This window comes from Hirundo rustica, chromosome 2 (genome assembly GCF_015227805.2).
Source record: "Hirundo rustica isolate bHirRus1 chromosome 2, bHirRus1.pri.v3, whole genome shotgun sequence".
Taxonomy (NCBI): Eukaryota; Metazoa; Chordata; class Aves; order Passeriformes; family Hirundinidae; genus Hirundo; species Hirundo rustica.
In genome coordinates this window covers 57,038,933-57,060,414 of record NC_053451.1, presented here as the reverse complement: position 1 = coordinate 57,060,414, position 21,482 = coordinate 57,038,933, and the positions used below count along the sequence as shown (strand labels likewise).

Sequence of the window (21,482 nt, the reverse complement as noted above, 5' to 3'; positions counted from 1 at the left end):
TGGGGCTATACCTAGATGCCCTAATTCCTTATCAACAGCAAGAGAATTACATAGAATATGTGGAATTTCTCATTATTTGCATAAAAATGTGGTGGAGGCCATTGAATTTCCCAGATCAGCACACTGATCTGGGAAAAAAGCTTACCAGTTTTAGTATCAGAAAAGACAATTTCAAGAGTGAAAGCAAATAAAATTCCTGAGCAAGACTCTGCACTGCCTTTGAATAGAGAAACACCTGACTTCACCAAACTAAGAAATACATTAATGAAGTGATCCTATCACAAGAAAAAGAGTCACACTTCTGAGTTGTCTGATGAAAGACAACTCAGGTCTGACTATATGTTAATCTGTTGTGTGTCATCTCTATGGAAACCCAGCAGTGCACCTAGGGTTGCCAGACAATGCCTGAATGGTATTTTTCATCATACTAAACCTACAGTCATACCAATGCAGAGCATAGCTTAAACCAGGCTGCATGGAAAGAGAATTCAGGGAGATGACTATTCAATTAATGTTCTGGAAAGGAAAGTAGTATCTCCAGAAGGAAATCAGCATATCAGTATACAGTCAGACAGATGGAGCAACATCTCATTCACTTGATAAAAGTTCAAGGGTTAATCAAAAATGCTAAAATGTGTTCCTCTAAACTTAGACACATTAAGGAAAGAAGAGCATGAGATGAAGAAATTGATTTGAATATGGCAGAATCCTGATACCCTTCAAATACAGCTAGGCAAAAGGAGATACAAAATTTAGACTAGCCAAGAAGGCACCCTTCTAATAGGCTGCTAGCCTGAGTTCTGACCCCCTAGGCATCAGTCTGAAGTGAAGAGAGCCACTGATATTCTGGTTAAGTTGGAATGATCTTATGAGGGTGTTTTTTCTTGGTAGCCCTGTCTCCCATTACAACATTGGGAAAAAAACCCTTTTGCTCTGCTAATTAAAACAGCTTCCTCCCGTACTGGTGTGTTTAATAGCATCAAGCACTACTCTTAGCATGGGAACCCAGCATCTATAGTGCAGTAACTATTCCTGGAATAGTTTTGACCTGTCACAAACAGCGCTTTCACAAGTAACTCCTGGCTTCTATCCAGAAATAAATATCAATCACAGCTCCCAACAGGCATTTTAGATGCTACCAACCACACCATTTTGGGAAGTAAAAAAGCTTTCTAGCAATGGAAGCGGGCACTCTCAGGCCTGTTTGCCTCAGGAGTGACAGTTTTAATTTATCAGTACAGATGCAAGGGTGAGGGAATGAAGCACAATACTGGATTTGGGGTCTGAATAACTCTTAAGAGCAGTCATGGGAAAATACTAACTCTGCTGCCAGGATCATTGAGTGATGTGCTAGAAGGGGCTGGTGCATGACAGCAGAAATCAGTCCATGTTGCAGACGTTCTCTGTGCGGCCTCGGATATACGGCTTTACATTCCACAGCCAGTCTTCAGGCAGAGTCCTTTTTTAAAAGCTGCTATGCAAAGCCATTTATTTGAAGCTCAACAAGTACATGCAAAGTTCAGAGCCATGAATTTGCTAGGTGTTCCACTGAGAAGGGTGTAATTCAGGCGGTCTGCACTCACAAGCTACTTGTGAGCCCACATGCATTTCTTACTGTTTGGGGGTAAATGCTGCCCACAATCCCACTAGGGTGAGATGAGGGGATGGTTATAATAGCCAGAGTGAGCCAAGGCTCCTCTGGCCTTTGTAGAAGTTCACATGCTCGAACAGGGTGACCAGCCCTGACAGCTGAGAAGCAGACAGCCCCACAGTTGACTCCAGAATGCAACTGCAAAATATCTGAAGACCCACAATGGTCTCATTGCAAGACCTAAGGTCTAAAATCCTCTGCAGAATAAGGTCTTCAATTTTGTGTGTCATTTGCTTTTAACTACAAATCTACAAGGATAACGAAAGTCTTGAAAAGGATTCATCTTTAGGACATGAATGAGGATATGGACTCAGGACCCAGCATCTTCCTCCATCCAGGAACTGCACAGCACCGCTTGCTAAGCTTTTCATTTGAGACTGTATTCCTCTCAAAACAAAGGCAGAGAGAAAATAATTTTTCTGCCTACACATAAAGTTCTCAGCTATAAGTCTGTTTTACAGACTAACATTAAAAATGCATTAATTAAAAAGGTTCTTGTAATCTTCATAAGTTCTTCCCAATGGAACCAGTGGCAGTTAATTCTTTTGCTTTAATTGATGGATATTGAAATGCCAGGATACCAAAAAATATACTGACTTTTATGCCTGTATATTTGGAAACAAACAAACAAACAAACAAAAGGCACACAATACTTGTGCATATATCATAAATCTATTTTTTTCTCTAGACAATTTGTAAAAGATAACGGCCATTCTTACTACCACTGAAAAAAAACCAGCTCATGAACTTCTGGTTTTCTCAAGCTGCAGGATCTTCACCATACAATTCTGCTCTAATGAACATGCACAACTATGGTAAAAGTAATTCAAAAATAGTAATTAAAAAAAATCAAAAAAGAACCCCAAAGCAGGTAAATCATCATAGTCATTGCAAAGAAGAGACATTTAGTGCTGAATGACATGGACTCATCAGCTTCTGAATAAATGGCCTGTAAGCAACGCTAAAGTGACATTTCACCATTTTCTTCCAATTCAGCTGGAAAACTAAGAACCATGCATAATGCATATATAATGTTAGTTTCACACATCTAACCAGGAGTTTCATGATAATTTTTAAAAATAGCAGGACTCACCCTCTCAAAAAAGAAAAACAATCCAACAACAAAAACTCAACCCCAAATTTCATTCAAGACATTTTTTGCAGCACCAGCAAATATATCTACAGCTTCTTCCCACTCCAACATACTCAATTGGCTAAGCATAACAACTTCCTCAACTTTTGCAGAAATTAAGATCAGTTGCATAACCCTACAAAGGCCTACCGAGAAGAAATGCTGACCGTCATTTCAATGAGGTCCATGGTGGCTGTGTTTTCACTGATGCCCTTGTTCCTTCCTCAGTGAGAGCTCTGCCTTGTACATTGCCATGCGCATCTTGGTCAGGCATTTGCTGTGACCCAAAAAGTAGGCTGGTTGGTACTGGGGCCACTGGTGTAACAAAACCAAGTGTTAAAAGAGAAGAAGCTCTCCAATGCTTTCTTGGTTAGAAGATAGAGAAAGAGACTCCAAAGAGAGGTATAGTTTCTGTTTCACTGCTGAAAATAATTTGGTAAAGTGGGAGTGAAGCTGGGGGCCAACAATACCATTTGCGAAAATAATCCCACCAAAGATACATGGTTTTTGCTCTTACACAGTTACACATGCTTTGTCTCACACACCCCCCCCCTCTTTGCAGAGATGTACCACAGCCAGTTTACTCTGTTTAAATAAATTCAGAAGGTTACAAGCAACTGCTCTATTTCCCACAGCTGGACCATGACAAGGGGCAAGGTTGTAAAAACATCCCTGTCTGTCAGCAACAAACATGCCTTCAACTCCACAGGAATCACTGTTCTCTTGTACCTCAACTCTTATCCTGAGCTGCAGGACAGAGTCCACTTTTTGGGTAAGAATAACAAACATCAGCCATGTGTAAAATAGCCAGCATTAACTAACGTTCTTTCCTGGAGCATGTAGGTGGGGGACTCATCTTTTGTTGGAGGCTATACGATAAAAAGTACATTAAATTATTAACACATCAAATTCATGTATGATGTTGATGGTCCTTCTGCAATGCCCTTTCCTATGAAGAAAGGCCATTCTCTGGATATTTGGTCCACCTGTTTTCCAACAGAAATCCTCCCAGCAGCCACATACCAAGCTTAATACAGTATTCACAGCCTTCACTGGCAGTAATGCAAGATTGTAGTACAGATGACTTGGACAAACCTAATGATAGTTATCAAACACTGCTGTCTTTGGCTAGGAGGATTTCTTGTCCACAAGTTCTTGAGCATCTGTTCCTGAGTTTGAGGATACGAACAAAAAATGTGGCACTAGTTCATCTTAGGTCTAAAGCTTCAAGAAAGTATAAAAATAAGTTGTTTAAAGAAAAATAAAAAGCAACTTTCTCAGCAGAATTATTTTCATCATTTCCTACCCACACTCAAAACCAATCTATCCTCTCAACCCACCTCCTTTTTTTGTTTCCCTGACACGATGAAATAACACAGCTCGGCTATTCGTTCCTCCCACCAAGTCATCCAGTATTCCTGGATGCTATTTTAGATGTAAGTTTCATTTATTATCTGAAGTAATAAGCATAAATCCAGTTTTAAGGAAAATGCAGTTTTGTATAAGTCTATTGCATTCCATTCTGTGTGCTCCATCTGCATGTGCAATCTGCTTCTATATTTTCAGCCAGCTTGCATGGGCAGATTAATGCGCACAATTAGAAAGCAACCTCACAGGCGTTCAATAAACTGCTTTCATTATTACACTCTAGAGAGTCCCTTTGGATGTCTATAAAAGCCTAGTTTTCTGCCTGTTAGCTAAATAATTGACAACGCTTAAAATAATCAGGAGCAAATGAACAAAACGAAGACAATTCTGGTGAAAAGAAGCAAACAAAGGATTCTCAAGGCTGCAAATGCTTTTTGTGTGAGCCCACTTTCATTCTCTTTAGCAACCTGTATTAAAAGTCTGGTCAGGTTTACACTTGCACTTCTGTGGGGAAAATTTGTTGCCAGCCTGCTGTTTGAACCACACATCATAGGGGACTGAAAACTGGCAAGGACACTAGCATTTATCCTGTAAAAATTGATAAACAAATAAAAAAATTGCAGGTTTTATTCTCCTGCTTTTTATGACTTTTGAGAAAACTGCTTTGGCAGGCAAGTGTATATCAGCTTGGTTTGGTGAGCCTCCTGCATTGTGTTTGGAATATTCACTCAGAGACACTCTGGCAAATTCTGTTTCCAGCTCCAAATTCTGAGCAGAATATATTGAGTGCACACATGTACCCGAGTGCAGCAGTGCCAGGAATTTTTACAGGAATGCACCCTTCACAAAAACAGAGGCATGAATATGTAGCAAAGTGAAAGATGAAGTGACACAACAGTCATCACATATTATTATGAAGTAACCCTATTTTTTATGCTGCTTTTCCCATTACATAAATAGGTAGATGGCTATTAGAAAAACAGCGGATCCCATCCAACACTACAATTTCTGGAAAGTTGAATACAAATATAATAAAAGCATCTAATTAGAGATCTGGGCTACAACCACATGTAAGACACCCTACAGTTGAGACACACATTCACACGGCCTGCGCAGCAAGACTCTGAAAACAGCTAGTCATGACATATCCATCCTCATTACTGTTTAAAAGACAACTGTGGTGTACTAACTAAAGAGGGATGTCCTGAAAAGTGCTGTTCCTTGTTTCCTTTTGGAAAGATGGGCACTCAGTTCTGCCCTCTCATGGATTAACCAAGCCAAAGCATGGACTACATGAGCCTCCATTACCTTTTAATGCACTCTGACAGAAACACAATCAGGCCAATAATGCAAAATGCATCCAGGATACCATAACTCAGAAGGAAGGACTCCATTTCATGTGTAAGTAGTTTCTGGTAAAAAGTCAATACATACTCCTCATTTTCTAAATCTGGCATCTGCAAGGACAGAACCACAGCAACACTGTCACCACATTTGCTTCTCCTCTATTACCAAAACTACAGTAATCCTGCTATGCAGCAACTTCTCCACCCCAAAGTCTGCTCCTGTGTGCTCTTAAGGCTTTTAATACACAGCTACTTCAAGAGACACCTTGTGAGTTTTTTTCTGTTTTAGTCACTGAACAAAGCCTGAGTCCACTGGGGTCAGAGAAGGGGCTGATCCCAAAATTGTGAGACTCGCAGACTTTTCCACAGCAGTCTGCATGCCTGTCTAGACTACATTCTCACAAGACACAAACACATATTCAAGCAACTGTGGTAACAGATACAGCTGACTTTCAAGGACCTGTTGTACACAAAGAAGCTAACAAGGCTTTCAAGAGATAGGAAATAACTGTATTCTGTAGACAGCACACAAGGTCACAGACAATCTTTCTTTTTAGCACTCACTTCATGTTAGACTGTTTGAAAGGGGATTTCAGTGAGAAGTTCTTATTTTTAATAGTGACAGGAATTTAATCAGAAAAACGAAATTCTGGGCAGCATCATACTTTATTGTCAGAGCATGTTAATGGCATGAGAATCTTAATGCCTTTCCTTATCAAATAGAAGCGGCACTTCACGCAGGAGAAGTACTGATTGGGCTGCACCCCTTAGAGGCTGATACAGCTGGAGGTGGTGATCAATTTTAAAAGATTTCCCAGTTAATGAGACTGCTGGTAGGCATTGATCTCCTCAGGAAAATTGTGATGTTGCAGCTACAGATCTTACAGAGGACAGACTAACAAGGGAGCTTATCTTTTGAAATGGCTCTATAGGCCATGACTTTGCAGAGGTCACTGCTTTATATGCAGCACATGACCTTCCTTCCCCCCATTCCAAGCAAGCAGAGGAGATCAAAATACTCCAGAAGAGACAGTGTGGAAAGGAGCACAACCTCATATCTGTTCTCTTCGCCTCTAGGGGAAGAGTCTTAGAGGAGGGAAGTAATGAGTCACTCATTTTTGTGTGGTAGGCAAAAGCACATCTCTAAATACCAAGCACTTCTATGTGAACCTGTCGCTAATAACCGGCAGGACTTCAATGGAGTTACTTCACAAAATCTGAAATGTCACACAGAAGCTTTTCATTACTCTTGGATGCTGTGCTCCTTAATGCCAACATCTTTTAGCAATGCATCCTCAACACCCTCCAGTTGTACACCCTCCTCCTCCTGTGCCCACCAGAGAATTCCTTCAGACTAGGTAAGGCACTCACTGTCTGCTGAGGAATACATTCTGTGCAGGTAGCTCCGTGTCCAGCTGCAGATTGAGCTCCGGGGGGCTGGAGCCTGAGCCCAAGGAAAAAAGGCCATGAACTGCCAACCTTCTGCATAACAAAGGGCCTGGGGACCTGTCACTTGGCCAGGGGAATGGACACTGGGAGAAACGACAGGAGCCAACAACCTCCAGACTTCCCTGTGCTTAGACTCCAAGGGGATAAAAGCCCAGGGGTTCCTTTGTTCAGGGTGCCTCCTTGAAAGCACCGGCTCAGTCTGCTATTTTATTATTTAGTTACTGCACCATGATTAAATTATTTTAAGTATCTGGGTGTCTAAGACTCTGCAATTGGAAAACTGGGGTTGAACTGTTAGGGAAACCTCATTTGAACGTGACTGTGTGAGTGTGGGGGGTGTGTCTGCAAAGGGGCCTCAGTCCCAGCTCTGGTGGTGTGAGGATGACTGAGTGGCTCCAGGATGGTCGGACAGGCAAGTTTCCCCAATGCTGCAGCATGTGAGGGCTTTGCTTAACCAAAAGTGCGTTCACTGGAGGCAGGTTTTCAGCTCACTTCCTCCAGGTGAAGTATCTGCAGGGCCCTCTTGGTGTACGTTCAATATATAGTACATATAAATGATGTTCTGATAGTTAAGCAATAGAGCTTGAGACTCTAGTGTTGAGTCATCTTCACTTTCAGTTGCATCAGTGATGACACCAGCTGAATGCCCACAAGGCTTTCCTTAATCAGTGGACAGAATGGCTGCCAGGCGGTGCCCAGGCAGCCAGAGCTCCTGCACCACCTGGGGACTACCTGGCTGCCCACACAGAATCATTTGTGTTGGAGAAGACCCCTACAATCATCACGTCCAACCATTAATGCAGCACTGCCAAGTTCAGCACACAACCATCTCCCTAAGCATCACATGTATATGTTTTCAAATACCACCAGGGATGGTGACTCAACCACTTCCCTGGACTGCCTATTCCAATGCTTGGCCACCCTTTTGGTGAAGGAATTTTTCACTTGTGTCCATTTCCTGTTTTCCTGTCTTTCAGAGGGTTTGGGCCTGCTTTTGCAAAATCAAATTTACTTTTAATGGAAAAGAGCACTCAACAGCAGAATTCATTTCACCCTAAGCAAAAAAAAAAAGGTACAGACAGGGAAGATGAAGGAAGGGAAGAGATATGTGTCATTCATAACTGAATATGCCTTAAGATAAAAAATCAGATTAAATGGGAAGACAAGAACCCTGACAACCCCTTGAGGAAAAGGAAGGCCCATAACTGAGGACCTTGCACTGCAAAGCTCAGATGTGTCTGTTGTTGATTGAGGCTCAAAGAGAACCAAAGGGTCTAGTCTGTCAGAAACAGGCAGAGATCTAAAGTTGTGCAGTCTTCAGAATTCCTGAGGAATCAAGGTGTGTGTGTGTGTGTGTGTAGGCCTCCACACCAGGATAAACAGCAAGCCAAACAACAATATCTAGAGACAAATATTGGCAACATATTAAGGGAAAGAGCTATGCCTAAAGCCAAATGGGAAGAAATAAAAGGAAAAATACAAGAAAGGCTGGAATCAGTGACAAAGCACTAAAATGTCTGTACCTTAGAAAACAGACTCTGGGCAAATGATGAAGGAACTGGAGCCACTAGCATGGGACAGAAATGACCTCTTTAAAGGTCACAGAGGAGGAAAAAGCGATCAATCAGACCAAGAATACAAGTGAGTAATTTCAGAAGCCAAAGATAAAGAAGGTAAAGGTGAATAAATAGCATTGTGTGTTAATTATGTGATAGAATCAGTTTGGATCAGTTAAAAAACAAGTAAATGAGGTAGAGTGAATGGGCAAGGCAGAAATTTCACTGCCAACGGAATTAATTATATCAGGACTTAGGCAGTATCTAAATCTGACATTAAGGAGGTATTCTTGGGAAATAGGTCTTTACAACAGATCTCCACATTTAAGTAGGACTATGCTAAATAGAAGAAGTCCTCATTATTTACATATGGGTTAGACTTCTTTGCTAATCAATGAAATAAATGGATGGAGATGTAATTTAGATTCTGTTTTGATAATTAGTCTTGGATTGAATGATTACATACTGATTCAGGGAATGAAAGTAATTTTATAATTCACAACTTTAATTTCAAAGTGTATGTTTTAGGAAGGTAAGAGAGGTCTACAGGACAAAATTTCTCACAGAATAAGGTGTGGAGGGAGCTTGAATATTTCACAGAATCATAAAATCATTGAGGTCGGAAGGGACCTCTGGATGTCATCTTGTCCTACCCTCGGCTCAAGAGGGGCCACCTTGAGACAGCTGCCCAGAGCCTCTGAATATGGTCAAGGATGGAGAATCCACAACCTGCCTGGTAGCCTGTGTCATGTCATTTACTCTCTGAGTAAAAAAGTGTTCAGTAGGAACCTCCTGTGGTTCAGTTTGTGCCCACCGTCTTGAAGTCAAAAGCTTCAAGTCAAAAACTGAAAAAAACCAGCATCAGAAGCAAAATCCCGCCTGAGCCCCAGGAAAACCAGGAAAAAAACTGCAAACAAATAAGATATTATTAAATAATAATTAAAAACCCAAACAAACAAAACAGAAGGACAACTACATGAGGAATTTTAGGCAATAGGATTCAAATTTTACTTACTACTTTTGATCTTCAAGAAGCACCTCTCTTCTTTGAATTTCTTCTTGTCTTTTTTTAACTTCAAGTCTCTCTGCCTAGAGTATTAAAACCAGGAAAAAGTACTTGAGGGTTCCAAAAAACCAAAACCAAACATCAATTATTTCAATTCCAGTATTTCAATATTTTGTTTTTTAAAAGATCTGTACCAGTTGGGTACAGAAGTGACCCAATCTCCAATTTAAAGGTACTCGCTCATGAACAAACACCTCCTAGTCAAAATAGACCTGTTTAAATTGGAAAACGACACAGTGCTCCTAGTATTCATCTACCCAAAAGGGGCCTTGTGAGCCTTCACAGCCATCATGTTACAGCCCTGCTGGGGGACATCTCGGAGTGCAACTGATGCAACCTTGGTCCTTGCAAGAAGGCAGAAGGCCTAAACCCCTGCACCAAAGCAGATGATAGTCCTGTGGCACTGACAGTGGAGTGATGTGAGTACATGCAGCTCACAGACCTGACCTGCAGGAGCGTTAGGTACTGGCCAGGGTAATTAATACATGCTAAGATGGATGACAGTGGGAGTCATTTGTACTTAAAACAGCATTTTTCTGCCTCACATACTGTATCTGGTGCAAGAGCCAACCAAATCCTTGACACATAAAGCTCCTCTGTAAATCTGGATACCGCACAAATGATTAAGTCCTTTAATATAAAATTGCACATAATTTCCAATGGAAGTATCATCTAAGGTGCCCAAATCCCAAATTCAAGTAGAATAAAACATAAAAATGAAGCAAAAACCAGAGAACTTGCTGCAACAGCAGCAACATGCAGTTCAAGCTAAATTCCAATGAAAAGGAGGCCAGTCAAATTTTTGTTTTGGCTCACAGGATGCAGTTAGGTCCAGTGGGAAGAGCAGTTAAAAGGCAGTTCAGTATATGAAAAGCACAAATTAGAAGTGCCAACCCGAGATTTGAGCCCACTATATTTTGAACTCCTACACTGCAGTTGTTGGGGGGATACTACCGTCAGAGCTCCCAGGAAATGATCACAACAACTCGCATGCGGAGCAAAATACAGCCTTGAACTGTCACTCTGCTCATTGCCCACCCTCAAGATGAAAAAAGGTAATTGCTTGGTAACCCAGCAACCAGGCATTGCTCTGAGCAAAGTGCCCTGGAAATTCCAGACAATACCTTGCAGAGATGAGAAGGGAGGTGTAGGTGATAATGGCCCCTGTGGCCAGAGCCCCAGATCAGGGAGAGAATACTGTCTGAGCAGAAGTACTGTGCAAGGACAGGGAGAACAAGGAGGGGGAAATGTGTAAGAGGGTATAAGGGATGTTAAGAAGAGGGCTGAACCCCCCCGTTCCATATTCTTCTTCCTGTCCTGCAATGAAAAACATTTCAGAAAAATTACAGTTCTACTGGCAGTTACTCAATTACTTTGCCTTTAGCAATTTCAGGATGCATATTTTTTAATTGGATAAAGAATGACTGTCTGAAAGAGATTTGCAAAACAAGTGCAAATTCTTCCTTCGCATGCATTGGATTAAGAAAAAAAATCCTTTCAGATGTCTGCAGATAGGAAGAGAGCCACTACGTTTTGTGATGATATAAACTGCTGGAAGGCAAAAGACTTAGAAGCTGTTATTTGGGAAAAGGCAATGAGAAATAAACAAAAGGAAGAAGGCAAATCTCTGAATAAGATGTCCTGCTGTTTGCTCGTCTGACATGCAGAGATGGTGATAGAACGTATAGAACTGATACAATTCAAAAATTTAACCAAACTGTAGTAAGGAGCATAACTACACAGTACGGGTGATTTTAGAGTATTCAGAGGATATACTGTTTGCTTCTAACCTAGACACAGATGATGTTTTAGGAAAAAAAACCTCCCACTCATTTGTGCGGCTTCACAGCTTACAGGAAAAGAAAGGAAAGAGGCGGAAAAGAAATCATAGGGCTTGTGTTATTGTCAGAGGTGATGGTGATACTCTCAAGACACCAGACATAGCTCCCAGGCTTCTCCCTAACACTGTCCAACACTGCAAGCTGATGCCCTCAGTTCTGAAAAAGCACTGGATGTGGGATCCACATCATATTGCTAGCCCCTGATAGTTCAAAAAAAAAAGAAATTCAGAAAGTTCAAAAAAAATCCAAATCTCACAGGACTTGTTGTGGTGTAGCTCCCAGCTAGTGACATCTAGACAACAGTGATATTAACTTTGATAAACACAAACCTTCAGTATCAACCCTGTCTCCCACTAGATGAAAAAATAAAGGAATATCCTGCAGCTATTCCACCACCAGAATGGTACCTGAAGAAAACTCCAGCATCTTAAAATTACTCACTTGTGGCTGGCGTGACTGTTTTTTGCACTGGAAATTTACCCTAGGACGCCTGCTTAAGGATGCATCCAAGTGACAGGATGGGGACGTTCTCTAACTAATGACAATCTATCAATAGACACTGCCAAAGCACTCCACATTTGGCACCATGTTCAAAAAGCCAAGAGTGGAACAGCTGTGATACTGAAGGTAAACATGTTGAAAAATGTTAGCAGAAGGTCTGTAAAGCGCCTGATTTTAACAAATTCCTGAAAAAGGTCTCTCATTCTGATTAACACTGTAAAATTAAAGAGCTCATGATTTGATAAAGAATAAAATGAAATTACAGCTTATCCTAAATAAGACAGTCTCTGAAGATGGCAGGACTGTTTACTACATAATGTAAGAGAAAAAAATGTTGCATGCAGTAGAATTACACTGAGACTTCACTTCAAATTGTTTGAATCTTCTAATATTCTGTCACGACTATACAAGAAAAAGCTAAAGGCAGGGTAACAGCCATAGAAATTCAGTTACAGGAAACAGAAATATCTATTGCCTTGAAGTAATCCAACTTTATGTATAACACAAATCCAAAAAGTTTAAAAAACAAGAAGCTAAGTATCATCTTCTTGCTTATTTTTTGTTGAATTTTGACAGTCCTTTCACCCAAGAGACACAAAGGAAATTATGACCCAGTCTGGTCAAACGTGATGTGAAAGGCTGCACCAAAGGTACTGGCTCCAGACATCTACTGCTAATGAGCAAATAATTAAAAAACTACCTCTCATGTACTTCAACACTTTCTGAGGATTAGATACACATCTCAGCAGCAGGGGAAAATTCAGAAAAAGGGAATTCCCTGCTCATGTTACAAAATTTTTCCGAATTATTTCACTGAGCACGCAGATCATTAGCTTCAAATACCCAAACTCAGGCAGACCATGGTTACCCCATGAACAAACTCCAGCAGTCCCAGGATAAGCTGCTTGTCAGGAAGTGCACTGGAGACCCGAGCATTTGTTCACAAAAGGTGGCCCTGTGGAGCACAGAATAAAGCATCTTTGCTTCCTCTGGAAGCTGGAGAGAGACAAGGTAGATGCCAAGCTGGTCTTCCAGCAGCTAATAACCCCACAGTTAATTAAAGAGTGACAGAGACAGGCAGGTGGACTTGAACAGACAGTAAGGCAGACCTTCCGTAATTGGGTACTGCTTGGCAGACACAAAATTTTTATTGTTTTACAAATATAATGGGAACGGAGATGCTGCTTTTCTCTGCAAAAGCAGCACTAAAACAATAACATAAACAGATCCTAAGTTCACAAGTAGCACTGGCTTACTGTACATCATCCTTACAATCAAGGAAGAACTGCGCAGAGTATCAGCACCCGTTCTAGTCATCACACATTAGTCTGTAGGGCTTCACCATTCATGTCTTTTGGCAAAGAAGCTTTCCAGCTGTGAAAGTTACAGGGCTCCTGCTGATAAAGCTCGCTGGCTATTATCTCCTCTCAGAATGTCAAACAATTTGGTTTTTATTGAATGAATAATAACCGCAAGCAAAAGAAGGGCTGGCCAGCAAGAAAAGACAGCCTGTGAACTTGCAGAAAGACATGCTCTCACTCAATGCCCTACAGGTGCAGTTGAATACAGATCTATCACTTCAAATTAAAAGCTCCTTTCTTTTGGTAAACAGAGCCCAATTCTGGTTCTATAGCACCAGTAGGATCCGTGTAATTCTCAGGTCTTGGGAGCCTTTCATCTGTAGACAGGGTGAGATAGCCAAATTGACACCTTTTGAGCATGCTCTTCTTAAATACAAGGTTGAATTTTTAATGCCTTATCATCTTCCAAGAAGAAGTCTCCATCGGCTCAATCACTGTTGTGGAAGACAACCTGAATAAACAAATTCAAGCTAAGATTTCCCTTTCACGCACCTCTGTTTTGTCTAATTGCTTGGCAGGTATATGTTTATTTAGTCAAATTAAACAGTCTGTTTGGAAAAAATGTTGGCTGCAATGTTGCATCCTCCTTCAGAAAAAACTGATACTTTCAGTTTTGCTATCTGCAACATGTATAAAGATTTTATAATCTGTGGGAGTGATGGTAAGGAAATTAAAGAGCATGAAAAGAAACCTGATACATCAATATATTTCAGGTGTAACTAGAAATTATAGCAGTCTTGTAACATTTTTCTCCAATGCCCATGGGCAAACAACATATATTAAATAATTAAGCCACTCTCTTCCACTGCTATCATCACTGCTTCTGGAGTTATACATGAGATGGTATCAGCTAACGACATTTTCAGGTGATAATATTTATTGTCCCTGTGAGATACTGTGTATGGGCTTATGCCCAAAGTATAATACTAACCACTGAGAGATCAGGAACAGACTAACCCTTACCTAGAGGCATTTACAGTTATTTCTGTTTATGCATGCCCTTGTACACCAACCACTATCGACAACTTTTTAATTAACTCTCAACATTCAGTTTCTGCACAGAAAATCATTTTTACTGTTGTGGAGACAAAACTTGCAAACCTGAAACCTCCCTTTCCTTGTTAATGAACACATCAGTAGCATGCTCCCTCTCCTTTCATTTTTCATTTAAATTCCACACTGCATTCTCAGGCAAGTACTACTTGGCTACCACCTAGGACACAAAATGAACTCTTACAAAGGGTTGTGCAGCACAAAGGACAAGAAGATGCTTAGTGAGAATAACTAGAGAAAGCAAGCAAATTCAAAATAATAAAAGAAAATTTGAAAGTGAGCTGTGATTGGTGTCAATATATGGAAAATATCAGAAGAAAGAGTGATCTGACCTGTTAGCAAGACACTTGTGTGTGCAGGCTGTTAGAAGGGCTGGAGGGTCAGTTGAATTTCAGGGTGATGTCAGCACAATGCAGGTAGATTATACTGACTTTTCCATGATTTGGATATCTTTTCCATCCTGACAGGCTGGATTTTGTAGTATACTTCCCACGTGCAAAGGCAATTATGGATTTCTGTAAGATCTTTGTTCCAACTGCTACAATCCAGTCTTAGAGAGGGAGCTCATGCCAAAGTGAACCATATAACCTGCACACAATGTTACTCCTGACCTTTGTGTTCTCCCTTTCTGCTAACTCTGCCAGATAGATGCAACTGGAAGGCTGGAGTTTCTGATGAGCCAAAGGAACACTCAAGCCCCCAAAACCGCAGGCAGGCATCCTTCAGTCAGCTACAAAGAGATGGAGGACTACATTTCCTATTTCCTCAATACCATCCAGGGCTACCACTTAATTTAATTAACCAGTTCCATGTAGCTCAGCAGAATCAAGCACGAAGACATGAACTGTTATATGTCTGCAGTAATTAGATTTACCTTTTCTCTCTGAGTTGCTTTCTTTTTCAAGATTTCAGCTTCTTCAGCTGCCTTTTTTGCTTTTACGTACTCTTCTCTCTTGTGCTGCATGACAAAAATATAGGATGTTATTTTATATACCACATCTTTTGTATACAAGGAACCACATAAGGTAACTTGACTCCTATAGTGCACATCTTTCAAATATAAACTGTGTTAGGGGAAAGTTTCTGGATTATTTTTTTCCTTTAAAATAAGACACTGAATAATGCTGGCTGTGCAGCAGCTACTCCAATATTGGCCTTAAGAAGGCTGAGAAGTCTAGGACTGATAAATGGGCATCCATGCAAAGACTCACACAGCTGATTGATAACTTACAAGCATTTATACCTCTTGTAACAGAAACATTATTTCCACATAAGCATCGGACAGGGTGGTACATTGATCAATTAGTCCAAGCGTAAGCAACACGCCGCAAGATACAGCACGGCATTTAAGTGGCTTTACAATTGTTCTGGTTGTTATTTGAGGTATCATCTGTGATACAGATTGCTACATATTTATGGAAAATTTTCTCATTTTCTTTGGTGCTGAACATTCATTTCAGATTTTCTGCTGCTCCCTTCAGGTTTCATGACTTTCTCCTGTCAAGCAGCTGTGAGTTCATTTTATAGTCATACTAAACACTACAGGAAAAGCTTTCTTTTGAGTTCTAAAAAGAAACAAACACATTTATTCTTACTGACCTTTTTCTGGTATTTAGATTGCATGAGAATCATTTGCTGGTTTTGTCTCACTTGAGCCTCTGATTTGCTTCCACCTTAAAAAAACCCCAAAAAATATAAATGGCACTTTGTATGAGCATTTTAACTGCAAATGCCAGTTATATACAGCAATATAACAAACTGGATGTATGCACATACAGGAAATTTTTCATAATTACAGTAGCTGTCTGACATTAAAGAGAACAGATAGGAGACCTTTTTGATCATTATTTTTCATCCATCAAAACCACTTGTCTATTATTTACAGAGCACCCACTGTATCATCAACTCTACCAACGAATATGTCTCTACAATATAAGATCAGTTCACTGAGGAACTATTCCATTTTCAGAAAATCAGCCATGCTTTGCAGGTGAGTTTTGATTTTCACATCCAGCTATCCTCACCTTTGCTCAGTTTGTCACACACCTACAGTCAGAAATTCTATTGCTAAAAAGTTTCTCTTTTATTAAATTTAGGATCTTGGACTCTGCCAGCTCTAATGATATGCTATCATTTTAATATTTTCTGAGTAATGTATTGGGACTGAAGGAAGAATCCCCTTTCTGAAGTGGAAGTAAAAGCCTTTTCCCAGATGTCACATTCGTATCTAGGTAGTAGAAGGTGCCCTTTTCCAAAGCCATGTACTCTCTTTTGTGAACGTCTAAAGCTCTGGCCATAATGTTCAGCCTTCAATAAAAAGAAACAAAACCCCCACAAACGAAAAAACCCAACCACACAAAGAAAGTGATACTAGGTCTTAAGGGATGGAGGGAGTGACTTTGATTCTATTACTCTGCTCTACTTTCCAAAGTATTTTCTTGCTGTAGGAAATGAAATAATTTATTCCCTTCAGTTGTTGCAAAAAAACCCCATCAGCCTTCACTCCATTCTAAGGATGGGGGTTGTATTTTCCCAATTTATTGTTTTCATGAGAAATTCCCCTCTATATGACTCCTAATTCTGTAGAAGCAGCTGGACCAATCTGTTCTGCCTTAGGTACCTGATATCCTGGGCTATATCAAAACCAGCATGGACAGCCAGTTGAGGGAATGTGACTCTGCCCCTCTGTTCTGCACTGGTGAGCACCTGCAGTGCTGCATCCAGCTCTGGATTACCCAATATAAGAAGGACACGGACCTGCTGGATTGAGTCCATAGGAGGGCCCCAAAGAGGATCAGAGAGCTAGAGCACCTCTCCTGTGAAGACAGGCTGAGAAAGCCAGGATTACTCCCCCAGGAGAGGAGAAGGCTCCAGGGAGACTTCCTAGCAGACTTTCAGTACCTGAAGGAGCCTACAAGAGAGATGGAGAGGAAATTTTTGCAAGAGCATATAGTAGTAGGACAAGGAGGAATGGCTTTAAACTGAAAGAGGAGAGATTCAAATTGAATATAATAAAAGTAAGTTTCACTGTGAGGTGCTGAGGCACTGGCACAGATTGCCCAGAGAAGCTGCGGATGTCCCATCTCTGGAAGTGTTCAAGGCCGGGTTGGATTGTGCTTTGAGCAACCTGGTCTAGTGGAAGGTGTCCCTACCCCTGGCAGGGCAGTTAAAACTAAATGGTATTAAAGTTTCCTTCCAACCCAAACCATTTTATGAAACGTAGGACTATACTAGACCTTTCAGCAGGGATCACTCTTGTCTAAAAGTAGTTCTCTACATTTCTTAATGGAAGGCAACTAATCTTTAGGAGCTTTTTTGACATTCAGTGAATGGGAGATCAATTCCCTAAGTGTGGCAACATTTCTATGGACACAAATCCCTAAGATAAGTTCTCAAGAGAGAGTGGCCATATAGTATACCAGCAATAAGCTTAGAGCAGCAATAAGCATACATATGACATTGTAGAGTGTCTCTTCATCAGGTCTAGAAAATCAAACTGCTGCTAAACAGGTTTTGAAACCTCTTGGATGCCTAATCTTTCTCTTTTTTTAGCCTTTTATTGGCAAAAATTTCTTTTGTGCACTGTAGTTTTTTGCCGGTATTGGTGGACATCATCTTGGAACAAACATTTTTCTGGTCATTATTAGAAATCCCTACAGACTTTGAGACAGGTTTAATTCACTCAAGCTGGCTTGGCTGTAACATGTCAAATGCTTCACTGAGGTCAGCAGATGTTGTGATCATATATAATACCTGAAAAGAGACTGTTGCATTTATCAGGCATCATTTGTTGCCCCACTCATTGCTTATAGAGGAGAGTGGAACTTGCACCCTTCATTGCTCTCATCTCTCCATGATGCCTGAAAGTTTGCCAGTCAAATATTACAGAGGTTGAAATCCACGATACTTATTTCCCCATGGAAAGCACAAGCACTAAAAAACTTCAACTTAAAGAAACTTCAATTTTATTTAGAGATTTTTAGTGATTTGGACCAGATGTGTAGTCCCTTAAAATCACTCTGAGAAAATAACACAATACTTTTTTCCCTTAATGAGTACCTACAGTGGTGAAATTAGAGATGCCATTTCAGCTCCAAATTTATTCCTTCAAATTTGTTCATTCATTTGGGAATGATATGTTCTAATAATCTTTGCATCTCAGTACTTTTCAGAGGCACTGAACACATTGCCTGTGTCTTGGTTTCAGGAGTCTACATGGCAGCTAGAGAGTGACTAACAACATCATATTTTATTACGTTTTTTTTTTTCCTCTTAAATTGTTTCTTCGCCAAGAACGATTTTAAATGCAGTGGGGCCAGAAGTTTAAGACTCCTGACACTCAGTCATGCAGCTTTAAGGGACAACCTCAGCTACACAGCCAGCATGCACACACCAAACATGCTAAATTTCTTTTTCCAGATTTCACTTTCTTCAGCAAAAAGCTCTATGGTCTTCTTGTGACAGAGGTATGTCTTCTAGTTTGTCTTCACAAGCAAGAAGCAGATGCTACATGTGAACTCACAAAGACTGTCTGGCCACACAACTGCACATGATGGTGGGAAGACAGGGCATTGCCACTACTGCAAAGAACTGTGACTCAGCTGCAGGGCAGAACATGTGGGACCAGGATCACCTTGAGCCAAAAAACAGCTCTGGGTTGGAGTCAGTTCAAATTCATCTGTCTCCCACCTGCTGTCTATTTTTATGCACTGTACACCACTGCAAACTCATTTTGTGTTGCCTGGCAGAGAAAGAACTTAATTTGCGGGCCAAGCAGACCACATCCTGCACTGTGCAACCCAAATTCTCCTACAACAGCCAAGGTAAGGAAGGGTAGCTCTTCTTTTCTAAAACTTTTTTAAGCTAAGTCTGAAATGTCACTGAATCCAATACTTTATAGTGGCTCCAATTCAAGATATCTCCTACACTTTCCCTCACCCATCTAGAAAACATCTTAGTTATCTTAGCAAACATATCAGTTATGTTCATGGTGTCTTAAGTTCCTGCAGCTTTTTACCCTGTTTTTCATTTCCTTGTCTGTTCTTATCTTTATAAAATTGGTAATACGCACATTTAGCCTGCAAATGCTGAAGCTGCAGGCATCACTTTCACCTCTTCAAGAGCCAGCAGCCAGGAAAGCACACATAAGAAAGCACAGAGGAGTTTTCTTATGAATAACTGGAGGGTCTCCAACATGCTGTCCATCTGCACACTAATGACAACTATGTGCCCCCTCAGAGACATCGACCACTAACAGTGTAAACAGCAGGAGGGTTAATCCACCTGTTTTCCCCAAATGTTAGTACAGATTTTCTGCTCTGATCTTGACAGATTTCTTGAGTGACAATCTGTGCTGTTTTGTTTCAGAAACATCTTCCTTGCCATTATCATCAAGAAGCACAGAGCATGTACAGTAGGCTCATGTCAGCCCTTATTGACACTGAATCTCTTTAATAAGTAGCGAGAAAAAGTGAAAAATGTCTCATGTCTTGGAAAATTAAATTTTGCAGTTCTCAATTGCTGATTTACATGTCTTACCCAGTCTCTGTGGCACCAACGTAATTGGCCCTGGCTTGTGTTCTTTCTTCCATTGCTCCAGGTCATTGAGCTCTTTCTTAGCAACTGAGCAGGTATAAAAAGAAATAAATATACGGAAGTTAGAGGAATACTAAAAAGCAACCATTACTGTTAATGGCATGCAATCCTGAAGACCATCCAGGAAGAAACTTGTTCTCAAGGGATGCAGACACCCCCACAAGAGGTTACACAGATGCTGCAATGATCAGCTAATAAGGCAAACATTTTCCCTAACTTAAGACTGTAATGGTGAGCAACCCTAGGACTCAACCCCAAAAGTAAAGCCAAAACCAGCTAGGAGACTGCTAATAGACTGCTTTTTAACCCCTGGGAACCTCTAGGTAAGGCCATGGTATTCACTCCTGAAGGTAAAGAAGAAGTTGTTACGATGAAGATGTTATTGCTGCATAGAGGGAAATCCCTGTGGTGTAATGCTCCCCAGCAGGGAAATGAAAAGTAATTTTCCCTCCCAACCACATGCTCCCTAAATAAAAACAGGAGGAATGAATGAATCAGCTTCAAATTAAGACACTTCAACGTTGGCACCCACTTGTGAGATGGGCAGCAAGCTCTCAGTGTAGTCAGTGGAAGTCAATAGAGCCAGGGTGCAGCCATATGCTCTAGGACAGCTGATTTAACTCTTCCCTTTGTTGACTGACAGAGGAAAAAACACAACAATTCCTTTCAATAGCAAGGCCAATGAAGCCCATGGAAAGAGGAGCTGTGTTTTACACTAGCACTTTAATTGCTCTAGGAGCTTATTTCACTCCTACTAACCATAAATCCTAATGGCTGGCTATGGCTATCGGAGGCTAACACCAGCCCTCATCTAAGAGGATAAAGCCAGTATTTGGGTAAGCTTCTAAAGAGACCCAAACCACAGAGAATAGCTTTTTATTTCATCTTTAAAACAAGCATTTAAGCAGAGACCGCATTCAGTGAGATCCTATTTCTGCCAGCATCCAAGATGGAAATACTTGACATGCTTCAGACCTTTCACACTGGCACCACAAAGTGAAAACAGATCTTTATTAGAGCAGCAGCACCTTTGCTGTTAACATCACAGTCAGGTCTAAGATGATCTGCTGCTATTTTTCCTTCAAAAAGATTATAGTTTGATTCATGGTAAGTCCATTTTCTTTCTTGCAACCAAAGGAAACCCAACCTATACCAGCCTGGTGGTAAAGCATTTCAGTACCAAATTCACAATGTTTGAGAAGAAAGGATTTAATTGCACTGTTTCCTCAAGGACTCAAGACATGACAAGTGCCGATTCACATTCCTTCAGCTTTCATGGCTTGCATAAATCAATGCCAGGTACGTAGGACTGCCGTGCTCAGCCAGTCACCTGTGTATACAGAATTTATTTCAAAACTGAATCTTGCTGTAACTTTGCCAATAAAAGATTTCAATGTATTCCCGATCTTTCTGGTAGAGACCCAGGGTGTCCCTGCTTAGCAATTTTCACCCGCAAGACTTGAAGCCAAGCAAAAGTGACCATATATCCGCAAATACTTTCACCTAAAATGACTTTTACCAGCTTCAGTAAGACTCACCTACAATCCTTAAATGCCTGTTCAA

General features: G+C 40.7%; 1 protein-coding gene across 4 annotated transcripts in view; it reads right to left on the bottom strand.

The window, feature by feature from the left end:
* The window catches only part of EPSTI1 (epithelial stromal interaction 1), a 49,749-nt gene that overhangs the window by 17,076 nt on the left and 11,191 nt on the right, over nt 1–21,482 (bottom strand). For all 4 annotated transcript variants that reach the window (XR_005699501.2, XM_040056100.2, XM_040056101.2 and 1 more), the window contains exons 3-6: nt 19,863–19,946; nt 15,924–15,997; nt 15,199–15,282; nt 9,518–9,591 (exon numbers count right to left, since the gene is read on the bottom strand). Coding sequence is in view for 3 of the 4 variants with exons in the window: in XM_040056100.2 (XP_039912034.1) it covers nt 9,518–9,591; nt 15,199–15,282; nt 15,924–15,997; nt 19,863–19,946 (316 nt within the window). In the remaining variant the exon portion in view is untranslated. The remainder of the gene's footprint in view (nt 1–9,517; nt 9,592–15,198; nt 15,283–15,923; nt 15,998–19,862; nt 19,947–21,482) is intronic.